Raw genomic sequence first — 15,554 nt, forward strand, 5'->3', positions numbered from 1 at the left:
TTGACCTCTACAATTTTTCCCATAAGAGTTATTTTTTCTCACATGAAATTCTTGATTATGATAGAAAGACATATACCAAAAGAGTCAAGGAAAATCTTAAGTTCACAGGGAGAAAAGTTAGTGCTTTATTATTCTGTGTCTTAACTCTTGTATTACTCCTCATTTCAATGCCTCTTCTCTAAACACCTTATTTCTATCCAGCAACAAGATTACTGCTTCTCAGAAGAGTGTCTTTACTATCCCAGCCTGGCTGATTTATCCCTTCTTGATGTCCTTTTGCATTTATTTTGGAAACCACTTATTTGGTATCTAATTTCATATTGCATTTAATTTTTTTTTACTAGTTTTACTGTTTATTTTATATTTTCAGTTTATTCTCCAGCAATAGTGGCTCAATTTGTGGTACTAAACGTGTGTAGTTATTTGCCTGGCTCTCTACCAACATAGGGTTTATAAAAGGAAAATTCAAAGTTATAAACATCTAGGAAAAGAAACAGAGAGTTGACTACAAAGAAGGGCTAGTTCTACAAATAACATAATGCCGAATATTAAAAAAAAAAAAACTACAGAATTAGAAAGGTTTCTGCATTCAGATCAGTCCGTTCAAAGTGAAAAGCAGTAGCTGGGTGACATGATTTTTATATTCACAAAGATCAAGACACAGCTTCAACATCTGCATAGAAAAGATGAGGAACAAAATTGTTACCAGGGAGTCCAGGTTATCTGAAATGCCCAGTAACTGGACACGGCTGAGGAAGGGATCTCTGAGCTTGAAGGTATCTCGGTAGAAACCACCAGAACTGGAAAGTGAACATAGACGAATAAAACAGAATAGAATACTCAAGAACTGTGGGATAAGTACAAAAGGTATAACATATGTGTAGCGGGAATAACAAAAGGAGAGACAAAGAAAAAGGAACAGAAGAAATACTGGAAACAACAATGACCGAGAATGTCCCTCAAATTAATGTCAGATACCAAGTCACAGATGCAGGAAACTCAGAGAACACCAATGGAAGAATGCACTCCCAAATTACACCTTGGCCTTCTGTATTTTGAATATGATATGTCTAAGTTAATGAAAAAAATTCCTAAAACAACCCAAAGGAAAAATATACCTTGGCTACAGGTTGGAACAAAGGTAAGAATTACATCGAATTTTTCTCCTCAGAAACCATGTGAGCCAAGAAGAGAGTGCAGTGAAACATTTAATCTGATGAAAGAAAAAAAAACCACTGATCCTAGAATTCTAAATTCTGAGAAATTATACTTGAGAAGCGAAGGAGAGAGGCTCTGTCCCACCTGGAAGGCGGGCGCGGGAGGCGAGGCGCCGGAGTAGAGAACCGGCACCACGTTCAACGTCCGCCTCCCGCTGCGGCGGGCAAAGCCGCCTGGAGAGCCGCGGGCGGGCGGGCCGGGGCCGGGCCCGGGCGGGGCGCGCAGCTGGGGAAGGGGTCTGCCGGCCTCCTCCCTCTGGTCCTGAGGAAGCTACTGGAGAACCCCCACAAGAAGCGCGCCTCAGTAAAGTACAGAGGAAGGAAAAGCAGGAGGAAGGCGAGGCGGCAGCAGTCGGCACCCTGGCCCTCTCAGCCTCCTCCATGCCGCCCACCAGGGACCAGACCATCCCATGTGAGGCGAGTCCTTCCACCCGGAGTACGAGGACCTACCCGGCCGAGCTCCTGCTGGAGACCCGCGTCCCCGCCAGCCCCACCCACCTGGGGCAGAACCTGCTGCTGCCTGTGGCCCAGCTGGAAGCCGAGGAGTCGGCCAGCTCTTCCACGGCGTCCCCGCCATCCTCCGCCGCCGCCTTTCACCTCGGAGACCATGTCCAGCACAGGTTGGTGACGGGCCTTCGGGCAGGGCCACCCGCCCCATCCAGGGAAGTGCGCTCCCCACTGAGGGCTGCTTGTGTCCACGCACCCAGCGGACCCCTTCTCTCAGGGGAGGCCCCAGTGGGCCCGCGGTGTGGAGAAACCCTCTGCTCCTCGCCCTTCCGCACAGTCCCCCGAGGCTGAAGGTAAAATGGCAGCCGCATCAGCGGCTGTCGGAGCCTTTCTGCCGGCTGGTTGCTGCGCACGGTCCGCACAGTGGACTGAGCCCTCGCAGCCGGCTCTGTGGGACAGAAATCCCACAATGCATTTCCGCAGTGCTGCTCTTTGCCCCGCCGTGCACTTTGACGCAGATAAAAATACCAGCTAACACTTACGTAGCACTTACTCTGTGCCAGGCATTAACGTGGAATCCTCACAAGAACTGTATTGAAACTGATACTATTATCCACATTTTATAGGTGAGGAAACTGAGACGTTAAGTAACTTGCCCAGGGTCACACAGCTGGTAGGTAGCAGAGGCAGCACTTGAGCTCAGAATGTCTGACTCAGTATCCAGGTAATGCTTAGGCACTAGCGCGAAGAAGGCGTTTCTGCCGCCACTACAAATATCACCTTTGGGATTCCTCCTTTATCCTCTTGTCCTTTTTCTGTTTTACCTCTGGGGGTTGGTTGGGTGGTTTTCATGCCCCTTAGGGCATGATCCCACCAGAGGCCTAGTCCCTGTTTCAGGGGCCCTGCAGAACTTCCTGCAGTGTCAGTTAGAGGTGGTCAGGCTCATGGCTCCCGAGAAAGACCCTAGGAGCTGGTGTGGAACCTGGGGAACCTGCACCCAAGGAATTCTCATACTCGTTTTTTTTTTCTTTTAATTATGTAAAAGTGTTCAAACACAAAAGTAAAGGGCTACTTATAATGAACCTTCATGTAATTATCACTCAGCTTCTATAGTTCTTAATTCATAGACAATTTTACTTTCTATAACCTCCTCCATTCCCCCATATCAGATTATTTTCAGTCAAATCTTAGGTATTATTTCATCCATAAATATTTCAATATATATGTAAACTATAAGGGCTCTTTTTAGAAAAACAACAAAAATACCAGGTTTACATCTGAAATTGGCTATAAATCCATCAGCATTCAAATTTCAAAAAAAAAAGTGAAGGAGAAATAAAGACTTTCTTGGACAAACAAAAAACTGAGGGAATTTGTTCTCAGTGGAACTTGCCTCACAAGAAATGTTAAAGGAAGTTCTTTAGACAGAAGGAAAATAATATAGGTAAAAAACTGGGATCTACAAAAAGTAAGGAAGAGCATCAAAGAAGAAATAAATGAAGGTAAAATAAAAACTTTTTTTTCTTAGTTCATCTGATAAGTTTGTTCAAAATAATAATATTAACAGTGTATTAGACAATGTCTGCTTATGTAAATGAAATTAATGATGGCAATGATACAAGAGACAAGAGGGAAGCAATTAAGATTTGTTATTAAAAGGTACCCATCCTGCCTATGAAGCAATATAATGTAATTTGAAAGTTGACTGCATTAGTTGAAAATATATTTTGAAAACTGTAGGGCGACTACTAGAACAAGTAAAAAAAAAAAGCATAGCTAAGGGAGGAGCGGAAAAGGAATCATGTAACATACTCATTTAAAACCACAAAAGGCAGAGGGAGAGTAAAAGACAAAAATATGAGCAAAAGATAAGGGCAAAAAATAGAAAACAGTCATAAATACAGTAGATATTAATTTAACTGTATGAATAATCACTTTGAACATCAGTTGTCTAAATGCATGAATCAAATGCAGGAGATTGTCAGAGTCAATCAAAAACAAGACCCAACTATGTGTTGTCTGCAAGAAACCCACTTTAAAAATGTGCCTTTTTAAGAAAGATACATATAGATAAAAGTAAATGGATGGAGACATGTACCATGCCAATGGTAATCAGAAGAAAGCTGGAGTAGGTATATTAATTTTAGACAGAGTAGCCTTCAAAGCAAGAATGTTATCAGGGATGAAGAGGACCATTACACAATGAAAAGGGGATCAATTCTCCAAGAAGACTTAACGGTTCTTAATATTTATGTGCCTAGCAGTAGAGTGTCAAAATAAATGAGGTAGATCTGAAGAAAATACATTAAAATTTGTTGAGAGTAACTTTGTCAGTCTTTGAACATGATTATGTTTATTTTTAATTGGGAACTACTCACAAAGAAGGAAATATATTTATATTAATACACTTTACCTATATAAAATTCACCTAAGAAGGCTGACTCTTTTCCTTTTGAAAATAAAAGTAAAATAGCTCTCCTAACAATACTGAGCTAATCAAACATCTGGATAATGTCAAATATAGCTAACTATTTTTAATATGCCTTTTTTTAAAAATGAAGAAATATATCTTATGTTACCTAGTCATTTAGAACACTTAAACATAGTTTACATGTAAAAGAAGTCTTAATAGTTTTATTATTTTGAATTGGAACCTGGATTTGCAAAAGACAAAATCAAGAAGAGTCATTAGGAGAGATAAAATGTGAACATATACCATAAGTAACTAAAGACAATAATTACCAGGTAACATTTTAAAACAGCAGTAAATAGCAGTTATGAATTAAACATTTTCAAAGAATAAGAAACTTACTGAAATGATTTAAGAGTATGCCAAAAAACACAGAATTATTTTGATGATTTAAAGGGACTTTTGTTATTTAAGCAGAGTGTAACTTGGCCCTTTTAACAAAGAAAGCACAGATTTTACTTTTACTTTTTTTGTATATCATCTGTTTCATGATACGCAATAAAAGATTCATGAGTTTTTTTCTCTCATAAATAAAGTCATCACATTTCTCCAACTTTGTCAAAAATTTTAACACATTTCATAACTGATCATTTCTAAATATTATAAGCCCAGGCAAATGAATTTCATTTCTCAGACCTTCTACATTTATGGTATGAATCATCAAATTTGTATTTCCTTATGTACATCTACATTCTGGCATATTTTTCCCTTAGACTAACTTACTCTCTTATACCTCATAATAAACCAATATATATTCATTATCTTGTATACATACCTGACATCCTATATTTTTACATTTCTTAAAAATGAGCATGAGTTTTAACACAACTCAGATTCATCTGTCTTTTTAACTTGTTAACTGATGGCTACTCCGTAATGTAGTAAATAAGAACGCAGGTATTTTAAACTTAAGCTAACTAGTTAATATAAATTTTAACTAGTTAAAAGACTATTAACTAGCTGAAATTAAGACTAGCTTATGATCTTAAAATTAACTAGACATGGAAATTAAAACTTAGTCTAACATGAAATCCTTATGATTTATAGTATATGTATTGATCCCTTTTGATTAAGACATTACTTATTCATAACTAATCTAGTTGAAAACAAAATTTTGTGATTTTCTAAATGATATTAGTTTATCTGATGCAACAAACCAGTAGAAGTTTAGAAAATTCACAATAGACTATTCATTAGGAAAAAATATCTAAGACTTGCATAAACTACCGTGTTGTGCTAGCATTATTTTTACACAGTGGTTAAAATCAAGAAGAAGATATAGAACAATTTCCATTAAATCAGTTATGGTAAATCAGTTATCAAGGTTATTAAGTTGATCTAATTAGTCCAGAATTATCTTGAGGAAAATTACATGACTTTTTTTCTTCTACAAGGATATACCAGATATTAAAACTTCTAAGTTGTTTAAAAGTAATGTTTTAATTTTTTATCTTATAACTTAATAACTAAGAGCATTTATTAAATTCACAGGTCAAAACTTTTTAAAAAAGTGAAAAAGTTTTATTTTGAGGTAATTTTATATTTACATACAGCTGTAAGAAATAATACAGAGAGGTCCTGTGTACTCTCTACCCAGTATCCCCAAGTGGTAAAATCCTGCAAAACTATAATCTCTCAATCAGTTTTCCCCAATTGTACTTGTGTGTGTGTGTGTGTGTGTATATTTAAGTTCCATGTAATTTTATCACATATACGTGAGTTCGTATATCCAGCTCCTTCAAGTTACCAAACAATTCCATCACAAGAATTCCTAGTGGGTGTCCTCTGATAACTGCATCCCCCTCTCCTCTCCCTCCCCTTCAGTCCATTCCTAATCTCTGATAACTTCTCTCTCCTGTCCCCCCACCTCTAGTGACCGCTAGTAACCACAAATCAGTTCTCTAATTGTATAATTTGTCATTTCGAAAATGTCAGATAAGTGGAGTCATATAATATGAACCTTTAGGGATTGACTTTTTTCACTCAGCATGATTTCCTGGAGATTCATCCAAGTTGTGTGCCTCAGTGTATGGTATGGATGAACCACACTTTGTTCAACCATTCATCTATTTAAGGGCATCTGGGGTGGTTCCAGTTTTTAGCTATTATGAGTAAAGCTGCTGTGAACTTTCATGTACAGTTTTTTACGTGAACGTAAGTTTTCATTTCTCTGGGATAAATGCCCAAGAATTTATTGCTGGGTAGTATGATGAGTGCATGTCTGTTGTAAGACACTGCTGAACTATTTTCCAGAGTAGCTTTGCTCTTTTACGTTTGCATATACAATTGTAGAGAGATCCGGTTTCTCAGCATCCTCTCCAGCATTTGGTGGTGTCACTATTTTAGCCATTCTGACACATGTAAGGGATATTATATTGTGGCTTTAATTTGCATTTGCCTAATAATGATACTGAACATCTTGTCATGTGCTTATTCACCATCTATGTATCCTTTTTTGGTGAAAAGTCTGTTTATATCTTTTGCCTATTGTATAATTGGATTGTTTTCGTTTTTATTCTACAAATTCTAGAGTTCTAGATACTAGTCTTTTGTTGGATGTGTGTTTTGCGCATATTTTCTCCCAGTTTATTACTTGTCTTTGCATCCTTTTAACAGTCTTTTTGAGAGGAAAAGTTTTAAATTTTGATGAAGTCTAATTTATCAGTTTTTCCTTTCATGGATTAAGTTTTAGTGTCAATGCTAGTAATTCTTTGCCTACCCCTATGTCCTGATGATTTTCTATGATTTTTTTTCTTAAAGTTTTATGGTTTTATATTTTAAAGTGATCCATTTTGACTTAATTTTTATATGAGTTGTGTGGCTTATGTCAGAGTTCATTTTTTATCTGTGTATATAAAAGCTTTTTGTTTTTATTTTGTGTGTGTGTTGAAGTTCTAACAATAATGATAAAAAAAAAACATTTTAAAGAGCCAATACATTTAAGGCATAAATCTCTTGCTGGAAATATTGTAAGACACTCTTGTCTTTCATATGAAACCTGCTGAAGTTATCAGCTTCTCTTACATCCCTGTTGTCCTGGAATCAGGTTCCATATATACAGGTCCCTCTTTCAATGTCACCTATCTGCTCTTTGCAGTGTTGAGGAGCCAGTAATGTCACCTGTTGCTAATTTGCTGTGGACTAACTTCTCTCTGACATGAGACCAGAGAAAATACTTATACCCAGTTATTCAAGAGAGATTTCCTTCCTGATGATTTCATCTTTATTCTACTAGCATGAAAATTGATCATCTGATGCTTTTTCCATGACTCTCCATAATTTCTATCATTTTCTTTCTTTTATAATTTTTAATTCCTTTATGATAATATTAGCAATAATATTGATTACTTAGTAAATGATTGTTTTGTGCCAAATATATTGCATAATTTTTCTCAGTCCTCATAATTGTTTATGCAGGTTACATTTTATTTGACTTATTTTACAGGTGAGAACATTGAGGCTCAGGGAGCTTCCTTATTCCAATGCATTTACTTTTCCTACTAAGACCCTCTCCCTCTCTATAGATGTCCTATAAATTAGGCCATTGCTTTTATATTGAAATGTGAAAATATGCTGTAATTTTTAAATATTTATGAAATTGTTAGTTGCATTTCATCACTACCTTACCTCCAAACTTCTTAAGCTTGTTACACTTGTCTCACTCTACTACTCCTTGCTGCTCCTTGAATGAATGAAAACAATCCCATTCTCATTTTTCTTCCTTATGGCTCAGGAAGACTTAGAATTTGCCATTCTTGTTCTTGTCACTTTGACAGTTTCCCGGTTACCTAACTTCAAAAACATACCACACTATTCAAAGGGAATAAAACAATTCAGCTTTCTGAATTGAATAGATTCATTCCCTAAGTGAAAGGTGAGGGTGAAGGATTCTCACAGTTCTTTTTATTTGGTTGCTTTCCTAGTTATTTGCAAGCAACCCCTTAGACCTTTTTCATTTGAAACTTTGTTGTCCTATCTTGTGTTTCAAAATAATGTTCTAGTTTAAATATTAGGAATAATATTCAGCCAAAAGATTTTTGTCAAACATATCTGTATTCCTGCTTAAATGTATATTATTTTATGTGGATACAGTATTAGATCTGATGGTATTTTATAATGAAATTAAATAATGTAGTGTTTTACATTGGTATTTCAGAATAGAAAGGTACTTTCCAGGCCTTTGACAGAGTTGACCATAAATCAACCCGTACAATTTTAAAAGCAAATAAAATCCACTTCATGCCTCTCTATACGTAGCAACATTCACAGCCTGCAGGTATAATAGCTTGTTCACCACTGAGCTCCATCACTTCTACCTGAATGCCTTAAAATATGACATTAGTGTTTTTCCCCTTATTTCTTCAACAACTTTAATATGTAGCTATCTTTTACTGCTCTTCTATATAAGGACTTTACTCCAGATGAGCTCATGTTTCCACAAAGCATTTTCTCACTGTCCTTTCACTCTTCTGCTGATTATTCTACCCAACTGGTATGTGTTCCTCCACTGCAGTCTTTTCAATCCTGGCCGGTATTTAGCATTGAGACTAAAATGTATCTTTTCAGAAGATCTTTTTGATGTTCCCCACTTCAGTGTCCATTCATCTGTCCTTCTGTCCATCCACCCATCCATCCATCTACTTATCAGTAACTCAGCGAGTATTCACAGGGTCCATAAGACATGCTGGACGTTGTGGTGAGCTCCTGAGTTATAAAGACATGTGTCAGGTGCAGTGGGAATGCAGACGTAATTTATCGAAGAGAGCTGAGAGAAGCTCCACTTGGGTGGCTGCTTTGAAGGATCAGGAAAGTTTGACAACGGGAGAAGTGTAAAGCCAACATTTGAGACAGAGGCAGTATGTGCAAAATTGTGAACGGGAGTGAGAAGAAAGTGCGCTTCATTCGAGATCTACAAGACATTCCATGCCACGAGAGCATAAAGTGCAGTGTGGAAAGAGGTAGGAAATAAGGCTGCAGGAATCGTGAAGAACTCTGTGTACCACTCACTCCAAAGAATTTGAGACTTTGTGATAAGGTTGTTTTCTTGTTTTATTTCACTTTTTAAAAATAAAATTGTTTACCTTTAAGATGTACAACATGATGATTTGATCACAGTGAAATAATTACCACAGTCAAGCAAATTAACATAGCTTCTCCTCACACAGAGTTACCACATTTTTTGTGTGTGATGTGAAGTCTACTGTTAGCAAATTTCAAGACTCAACACAGTGTTATTAACTGTAGTTACATTTCTGTATGTTAGATCTCTAGACTTATTCATCCTACATAACTGCAACTTTGCACATTTTGACCAACACGTCCTCATTTCCCTACCTCCTCTTCCTCCCCCTACCACCATTCCACTCTCTGCTTCTATGTATTCAACTTTTTAGATTCTGAGATCATGCAGTTGTTTTTTTTCTTTCTTTGCCTCATTTCACTTAGCATAATGTCTTTCAGGTTCATCCATGTTGTAAGAGGAAGGAGTTTCTCCTTTAGAGCTGAATGATACTCTGTTGTATATATGTACCACATTTCTTTATCCATTCATGTATTGATGGTTACTTAGGCTTTTCTATATTTTGGCTGTTGTGGATAATGCTGCATTGAATATGGGATTGAATATGGGAGTGTAGATATTTCTTTGAGGTACTGATTTTTTTCTTTTGGGTATATACCCAGAAGGGGGATTGCTGGGTCATATGGTAGTTCTATTTTTAGTTTTTTGAGGAACTGCCATACTATTTTCCATAATGACTGCACCAATTTATATTCCAACTAACAGTGTACAGGGGTTCCCTTTTCTCCACTTTCTTGACCACATTTGTTATCTTTTTTTAATTATTATTATTAATAGCCATCCTAACAGATGTGAAATGATATCTTATTGTGGTTTGGATTTGCGTTTCCCTGATAATTTGTGATGTTGAGCACCTTTCCATGTATCTGTTGGCCAATTGTATGTCTTCTTTGGAAAAATGCCTGTGTAAGTCCTTTGCTTATTTTTAAATCATTCTTTGTTTTTGTTGTTGTTGTTTGTTTGTGTATGTTTGTTTTTGGTCCTGGGTTGTTTGAGTTCCTTATATATTTTGGATTTAAACCCCTTATCAGATATATGGTTTTCAAATATTTCCTCTCATTCCATATGTTGCTTTTTTATTTTGTTGATTGTTACCTTTGCTGTCAGAAGCTTTTTAGTTTGATGTAGTCCCACTTGTTTAATTTTACTTTTGCTGCCTGAGCTTTTGTCAGCATCTCCTAAAAATCATTGCAAAAACCAACATCAAAGACATTTTCCTTTAAATTTTCTTCTATGGGTTTCATGGTTTCAGGTCTTACCTTTAAGTCTTTCATTCATTTTGATTTGATTTTTGTGTTTAGTGTAAGATAAAGGCCTAATTCAACTGATTAAGACCTAGCTCTGCCGGGAGTGTCACTGATCATTCTAGAAGCAGTCTCACCTTGACTTTGACTTCTCTATTCATGGCCCCTGGGTTCCCAGTATGAAGGTCCCAAGAGAGGGTATCCTTTAGGCACCATTCCAAGAGACCAAAGCAGAAGTGAATGGCTTTTTATGACCTAGCTGATAAGGTGACTTCCTCTGTAGTATAGTCTATTGGTTGAAGCAGGCGCTGTTCTTCCAGATTCCAGGGAGGGCAGAATTAACTGCACAGCTAAAGGAGGAGGGTAAAGTCACATTTTACAGAAGATGGGAGATTTGAGGAAATACAGTCTGCCAAGGTTATTGTTGTAGCTGCTGGTAGGTTGGGAGGGTTTTTAGTAAAACCATTGCCTTAGAGGCTTCTACCTCTATTTGTACAGGAAAAAAATTAGGGAAATATTAATGGTTAGGTAATTTACAAAATACTTGTACAACTCAGTGGAGATTATAGTGTTGTGACTTTGTACTTACACATTTTTAATTAATAGGTTTTCTTTCTGAGCACTTGACAACAGCACAAAATACCATTTGTTGCTACTTTTTCAAATGATAAATTGAGTTGCTACAAATTTTCATTAAGGTTATTATTAATATCTCCCATTACTGCAAGCTTCTAAGTACTTCATTTATAACATCATTGGGGGTTCTTTACTTACATTTTATCAGAGTGGCTGGCTGGAAAGATAGAACATTCGATATGCAATAGAGACAAATGACAGCAGAAAAATGGATTCTGAATGTTGCTTGAAAAGCCACAATTCCCTTTACTGAGTTTAGGCTCTAGAATTGGCCACACTTAATCATCAGCTGTTCATTTTTTGTGTTTTTCCTATCTGGCTCACTGAATAGAAAACAATGTCTCTTACCCCCTTGGAATTTTCTGTTATAACCATTCCCTTTTCTGAGGTGAATGGGATTAGACACACATGGCTATATAATTTTTTGGTGTGTCTGTTTCTTTTTGCTCTTATACCTGTTTATCAGGATAACATCATATTTTCTTAAGTCTGTAGTGTTTTTATTTTTGATAACCTTTGTTGACAAGTTCTTTTCATATCATTACTAATCATGAGGAAATCTACTTAGCTTAATCAATAATCCATTTCTTAACATGATTATGTGTATACAAGAAAATGGTTCCTGTATTTAAGATAGTTTCCAATTTAGCTGTGGAGGAAAATCACATACAGACAATCTATCAAAGCAGTAAAAGAAAGATAATGGGTTCAGTGATTAAAATTTATCAACAATCCTTTTATTTTTACACTTTTCTGGGTCCTTTTGTGTGAGGCTAATTGTGGGTGGTAGGAGTAAAGAATGGAAGTATGATAAATTTCAGAATGAAAAGATGAATTATTAGCAGTTACTGTTATTATTAATAATAATATAATTATAACTATTATTATTAACAGTATACTGTGCTTTAAAAATAACACTCCTATGTTTTCATGATAAAAGTAATACATACTCATTGTAGAAAATTTGGAAAATATGAAAAAAAGTAAAATTTGTCCATATTCTCCCATTTGAGGGGAAACTATTCTTAATATTTTAGTGCATTTTCTCCTAGACCTATATGTACATATGTATGTGTTTTATCTGCAAATACATTGACGTCATAGTGCAGTGGTGGTGGTGGTGTTTTGCCACTTAGTAGCTGATCTCACCTTCCAGTGTGCTTTACTGTACTGCAGAGGTCAGAAAGCTTAAAGAACTATATTTTCTAGATGCTCTTGTTTATCAAGTGACCTGGCTCTACCTACTTTCAAGGAAGTTGGGAAGAGTGGTCACTGGCAGTCATTTTCCAGTAACAACTCTATATTAAAGGGGCCCGAAGTTTGTACCTGCCAGACTGGCTTATTCTTGGTGTCATTCCTATAATACCAGGATGATGGAGCCCATTCCCGCATCTCTTGCAGTGATTTTTAAGACCCTATTTCCTTACATTAAAGTTCTTTTTACTTTAAGTAGCTAGAATGATTTTTGTTCTCTGCAACAAATGTATATGTTATATTGGTTTTATATCTTTTTTAATCTTTGTATTTCATAAAAATCAATTTCTAATACCATTAAAATTTGCCTTTTGGCTCTTAAATGCTGCTTCCATGACTTCTACTATTTTATAATGCAGAGAATTATAAGTCTAGGTTGAGTTTTTCTTTTATTATGAACATATTTTTTGCCTAGATTTAAATGTATTATAATAATTCAAAAATTTTGACAGACTACATCTAGGTATAATTTTCCCTGGAAAACATTGACCCTTTTTGTCCTGTCATTTCTGAGCTTTTTTCACTTCAGGAAGGTTTATGTCAACCTTAAATATATTAGGTTGTTTCTTTTTCATAGGACTTAAATTCCTTTTGTGAGAACATCTATAATTTTGATGTTGAATTTCTGTCATATTGATAATTTTTACAAAAAAAAAAGCCTTGTAGAATAAAGTCGCTCTTTAATGACATGTATGTATAGTTTTAATAAACATACAACCTAAGTATTACATAATAGTGTTAATAAACACTCTAAACTCTCCAAACTTTGCTCCCAACAGTAAGTTTTGCTACAAAGAACAGGTAGTTTTGTTGGAAACACCTTAAACATCCATGGTAGGGACTGTGTAAATAAACAATGGAACACACTTACATTGAAATGTAATATCACCCTTTTAAAAAAAAAAACAAATTGTTAAAAAGCAAAGAAGCAAAAGCATAACAATTGAGAAAACTCATGATATATTTATGTGAATGAACTTTGAGATATTTTGTTCAGGGATAAACTCAAGTTCCAAAACAGTGGGACTCGTGGTACATTTTTGTAGAAAGGGGATGAAGGAAGGAAATGAATTTATATTTGCATTTGCATAAAATGCCTTTTGAGGCTTATATTAATAATTGATACTTTGTCCATGTTGAGATAACTAGGTGGCTAAGGACAAGATTTGGAGAGAGACTTTTGCGTTGCATGCTCCTTTGCATCCCTTGAATATTGAACTCTGTGTGAGTGTAAACTGCCCCCAAATAAAAATGTAAATAAACAAAACCTGTATGATAACCCAGAGATTACATCATTCATGTTAAAGTCTTGATCTGCAATCCCTTCAATAAAACTTAAAGCAGAATTAATGTTTTACATGCATATTGAGGGTCTACACCCTGTCAGGTACTGGGAATGCTAGCAAGAACTAAGACAATTCTCCTTTCAAATACATAGAAGTCTAGCAAGGGAGATGGCCCTGTAAACAGATCATTGTAGTACATGTAGTAAATGCCATAATGCAGGTTAAAACATTAGTTTGCTGTCCATAGTCAACACAGGGAAATCTGCATGTAGCCTCGATGCCCCGCCAACCTAAAGCAGTAGGTTAAGCTAGAGTTTTGACTTCTCTGCCAAATGTATGTAGCCTATATTGCAGTCCCATGTGAACATAACTGATCCATCCCAATTATTTGTCTAGGTGTTAGGAAATTAGTTGTCAAAAACTTCTCCAGATTTCTAGGGTTGCAATTTTCTTTCTCGTTCTGTAGGAATATCCTGGACTTCTTCCACTGAGGTACAAATTATTCTGACTGCAACTTTAATAAAGAATTGTCCTGCTAGCATTTGCCTCCACTGATGGGAAATGCACTCCTGAGGGGCCCAAACCAACAGCTCCTGCCTGTTCCTCTGCTGTGCCTCCCCTTCTCACAGAAATTTACTGAGTCAGTAGTCTCCATTCATCCCCATCAATACTCTTTAAAAAAAAATTTTTTTTAGTCTTTTTTTGTGCGGGGAGGTAATGAGGTTTATTTATTTAGTTTTAGAGGAGATATTGGAAATTGAACCCAGGACCTCATACATGCTAAGCATGCGCTCTACCACTTGAGCTGTACCCTCCCCCCATCAATACTCTTCATACACAGGGCCAATTGGAAATATTTTACTAGATAGCAAGATGAATAAAGAGATGGTGAATACAGGAGGAAATTAAAGACATTCATATACAAAGTTTATTTCTGGACAGTTTGCATAAAGGCTGTCAGACAAGGATGGAGTCTATTCCCTGGGAAGAGTGATGAAGCTGTGGTCAGATGTCAGAGAAGCAGTGCTGAACTGTGATTAAGAGCTCAGCATCCACAGTCAGCCAGAACCTGGTTAAAATCTCAGCTCTGCCTCTTTCTGCCTGTTTCACTTTGGTGCAAACTGATTAACTGACTTAAGCCTGGCTCCCTTAATTTTAAAATAGAGCAAAATAATAGAACTGATATTATGGGATTGGTATGAGATTTAAATGAGATGATGACTGCAAGCTGCTTAGTAGAGTGTCTCCACGATACAAGCAGAGTAAGAAGGGGCATTGACTAAATGGGCTGAGTCCACTGGAAGAGACACCCAGGAAAGAGGCAGGCATCAGAACAACAGGGGTTCAAGGGCTTTGCCAGAATTGGCCCCTTAGAACAGTGGCCTGGATTCTGGGTCTGGGAATGCTTTATGTTGAGTACAGGGCAAAAGGCTGCTTGAGCAGGAGAAACAGTAGGAAACCCTAGTTGTAGCTGGATTTTGCCCCAGAGACTTCCTTCTCATGCAAGTTCAAAGCAAAAGTAGATGTGTACGATCAGTGATTCAAGCTTTACGAAAGTTGCATGTAGACCTACATCCTTGACGTTTTTCCCTTTGACCATTTGTGAAGCTAATGAAGTTACCTTATTGTGATTTTATTGTATGGCACTTAAGATTTCTAGTGGCCTTTCTCATTTATTATTTCATAGCACAAATAAATTTCTCCCACAAACATTATTTTGTAGCAGCTAAATCTATGTGGTGTAAATAAATTATGAAATGAAGGGCATAGTTTACTCAGAATAGCTTAGCATCCACTGTGGGGGATTTCCAAATGAATCACCACCTCTAACAGAACCTGGAGGTGAGTTATGTGAGATAGAGAAACAAAGAGAATTTAGTGACATAATCAAATCCAGATTTAGGAGTGGGGGAAGAAAAA

The 15,554-nt window shown here is 36.5% G+C and overlaps 1 protein-coding gene across 1 annotated transcript in view; it reads left to right on the forward strand.

The window, feature by feature from the left end:
- Positions 1-15,554, forward strand: part of LOC140697739 (uncharacterized) — a 101,457-nt gene that overhangs the window by 5,587 nt on the left and 80,316 nt on the right. The window contains 1 exon segment of the mRNA XM_072965933.1: positions 1,279-1,837. Within this exon segment, the coding sequence (XP_072822034.1) occupies positions 1,279-1,837 (559 nt within the window).

The sequence above is a fragment of the Vicugna pacos genome, chromosome 8 (assembly GCF_048564905.1).
Source record: "Vicugna pacos chromosome 8, VicPac4, whole genome shotgun sequence".
NCBI classification, from domain to species: Eukaryota; Metazoa; Chordata; class Mammalia; order Artiodactyla; family Camelidae; genus Vicugna; species Vicugna pacos.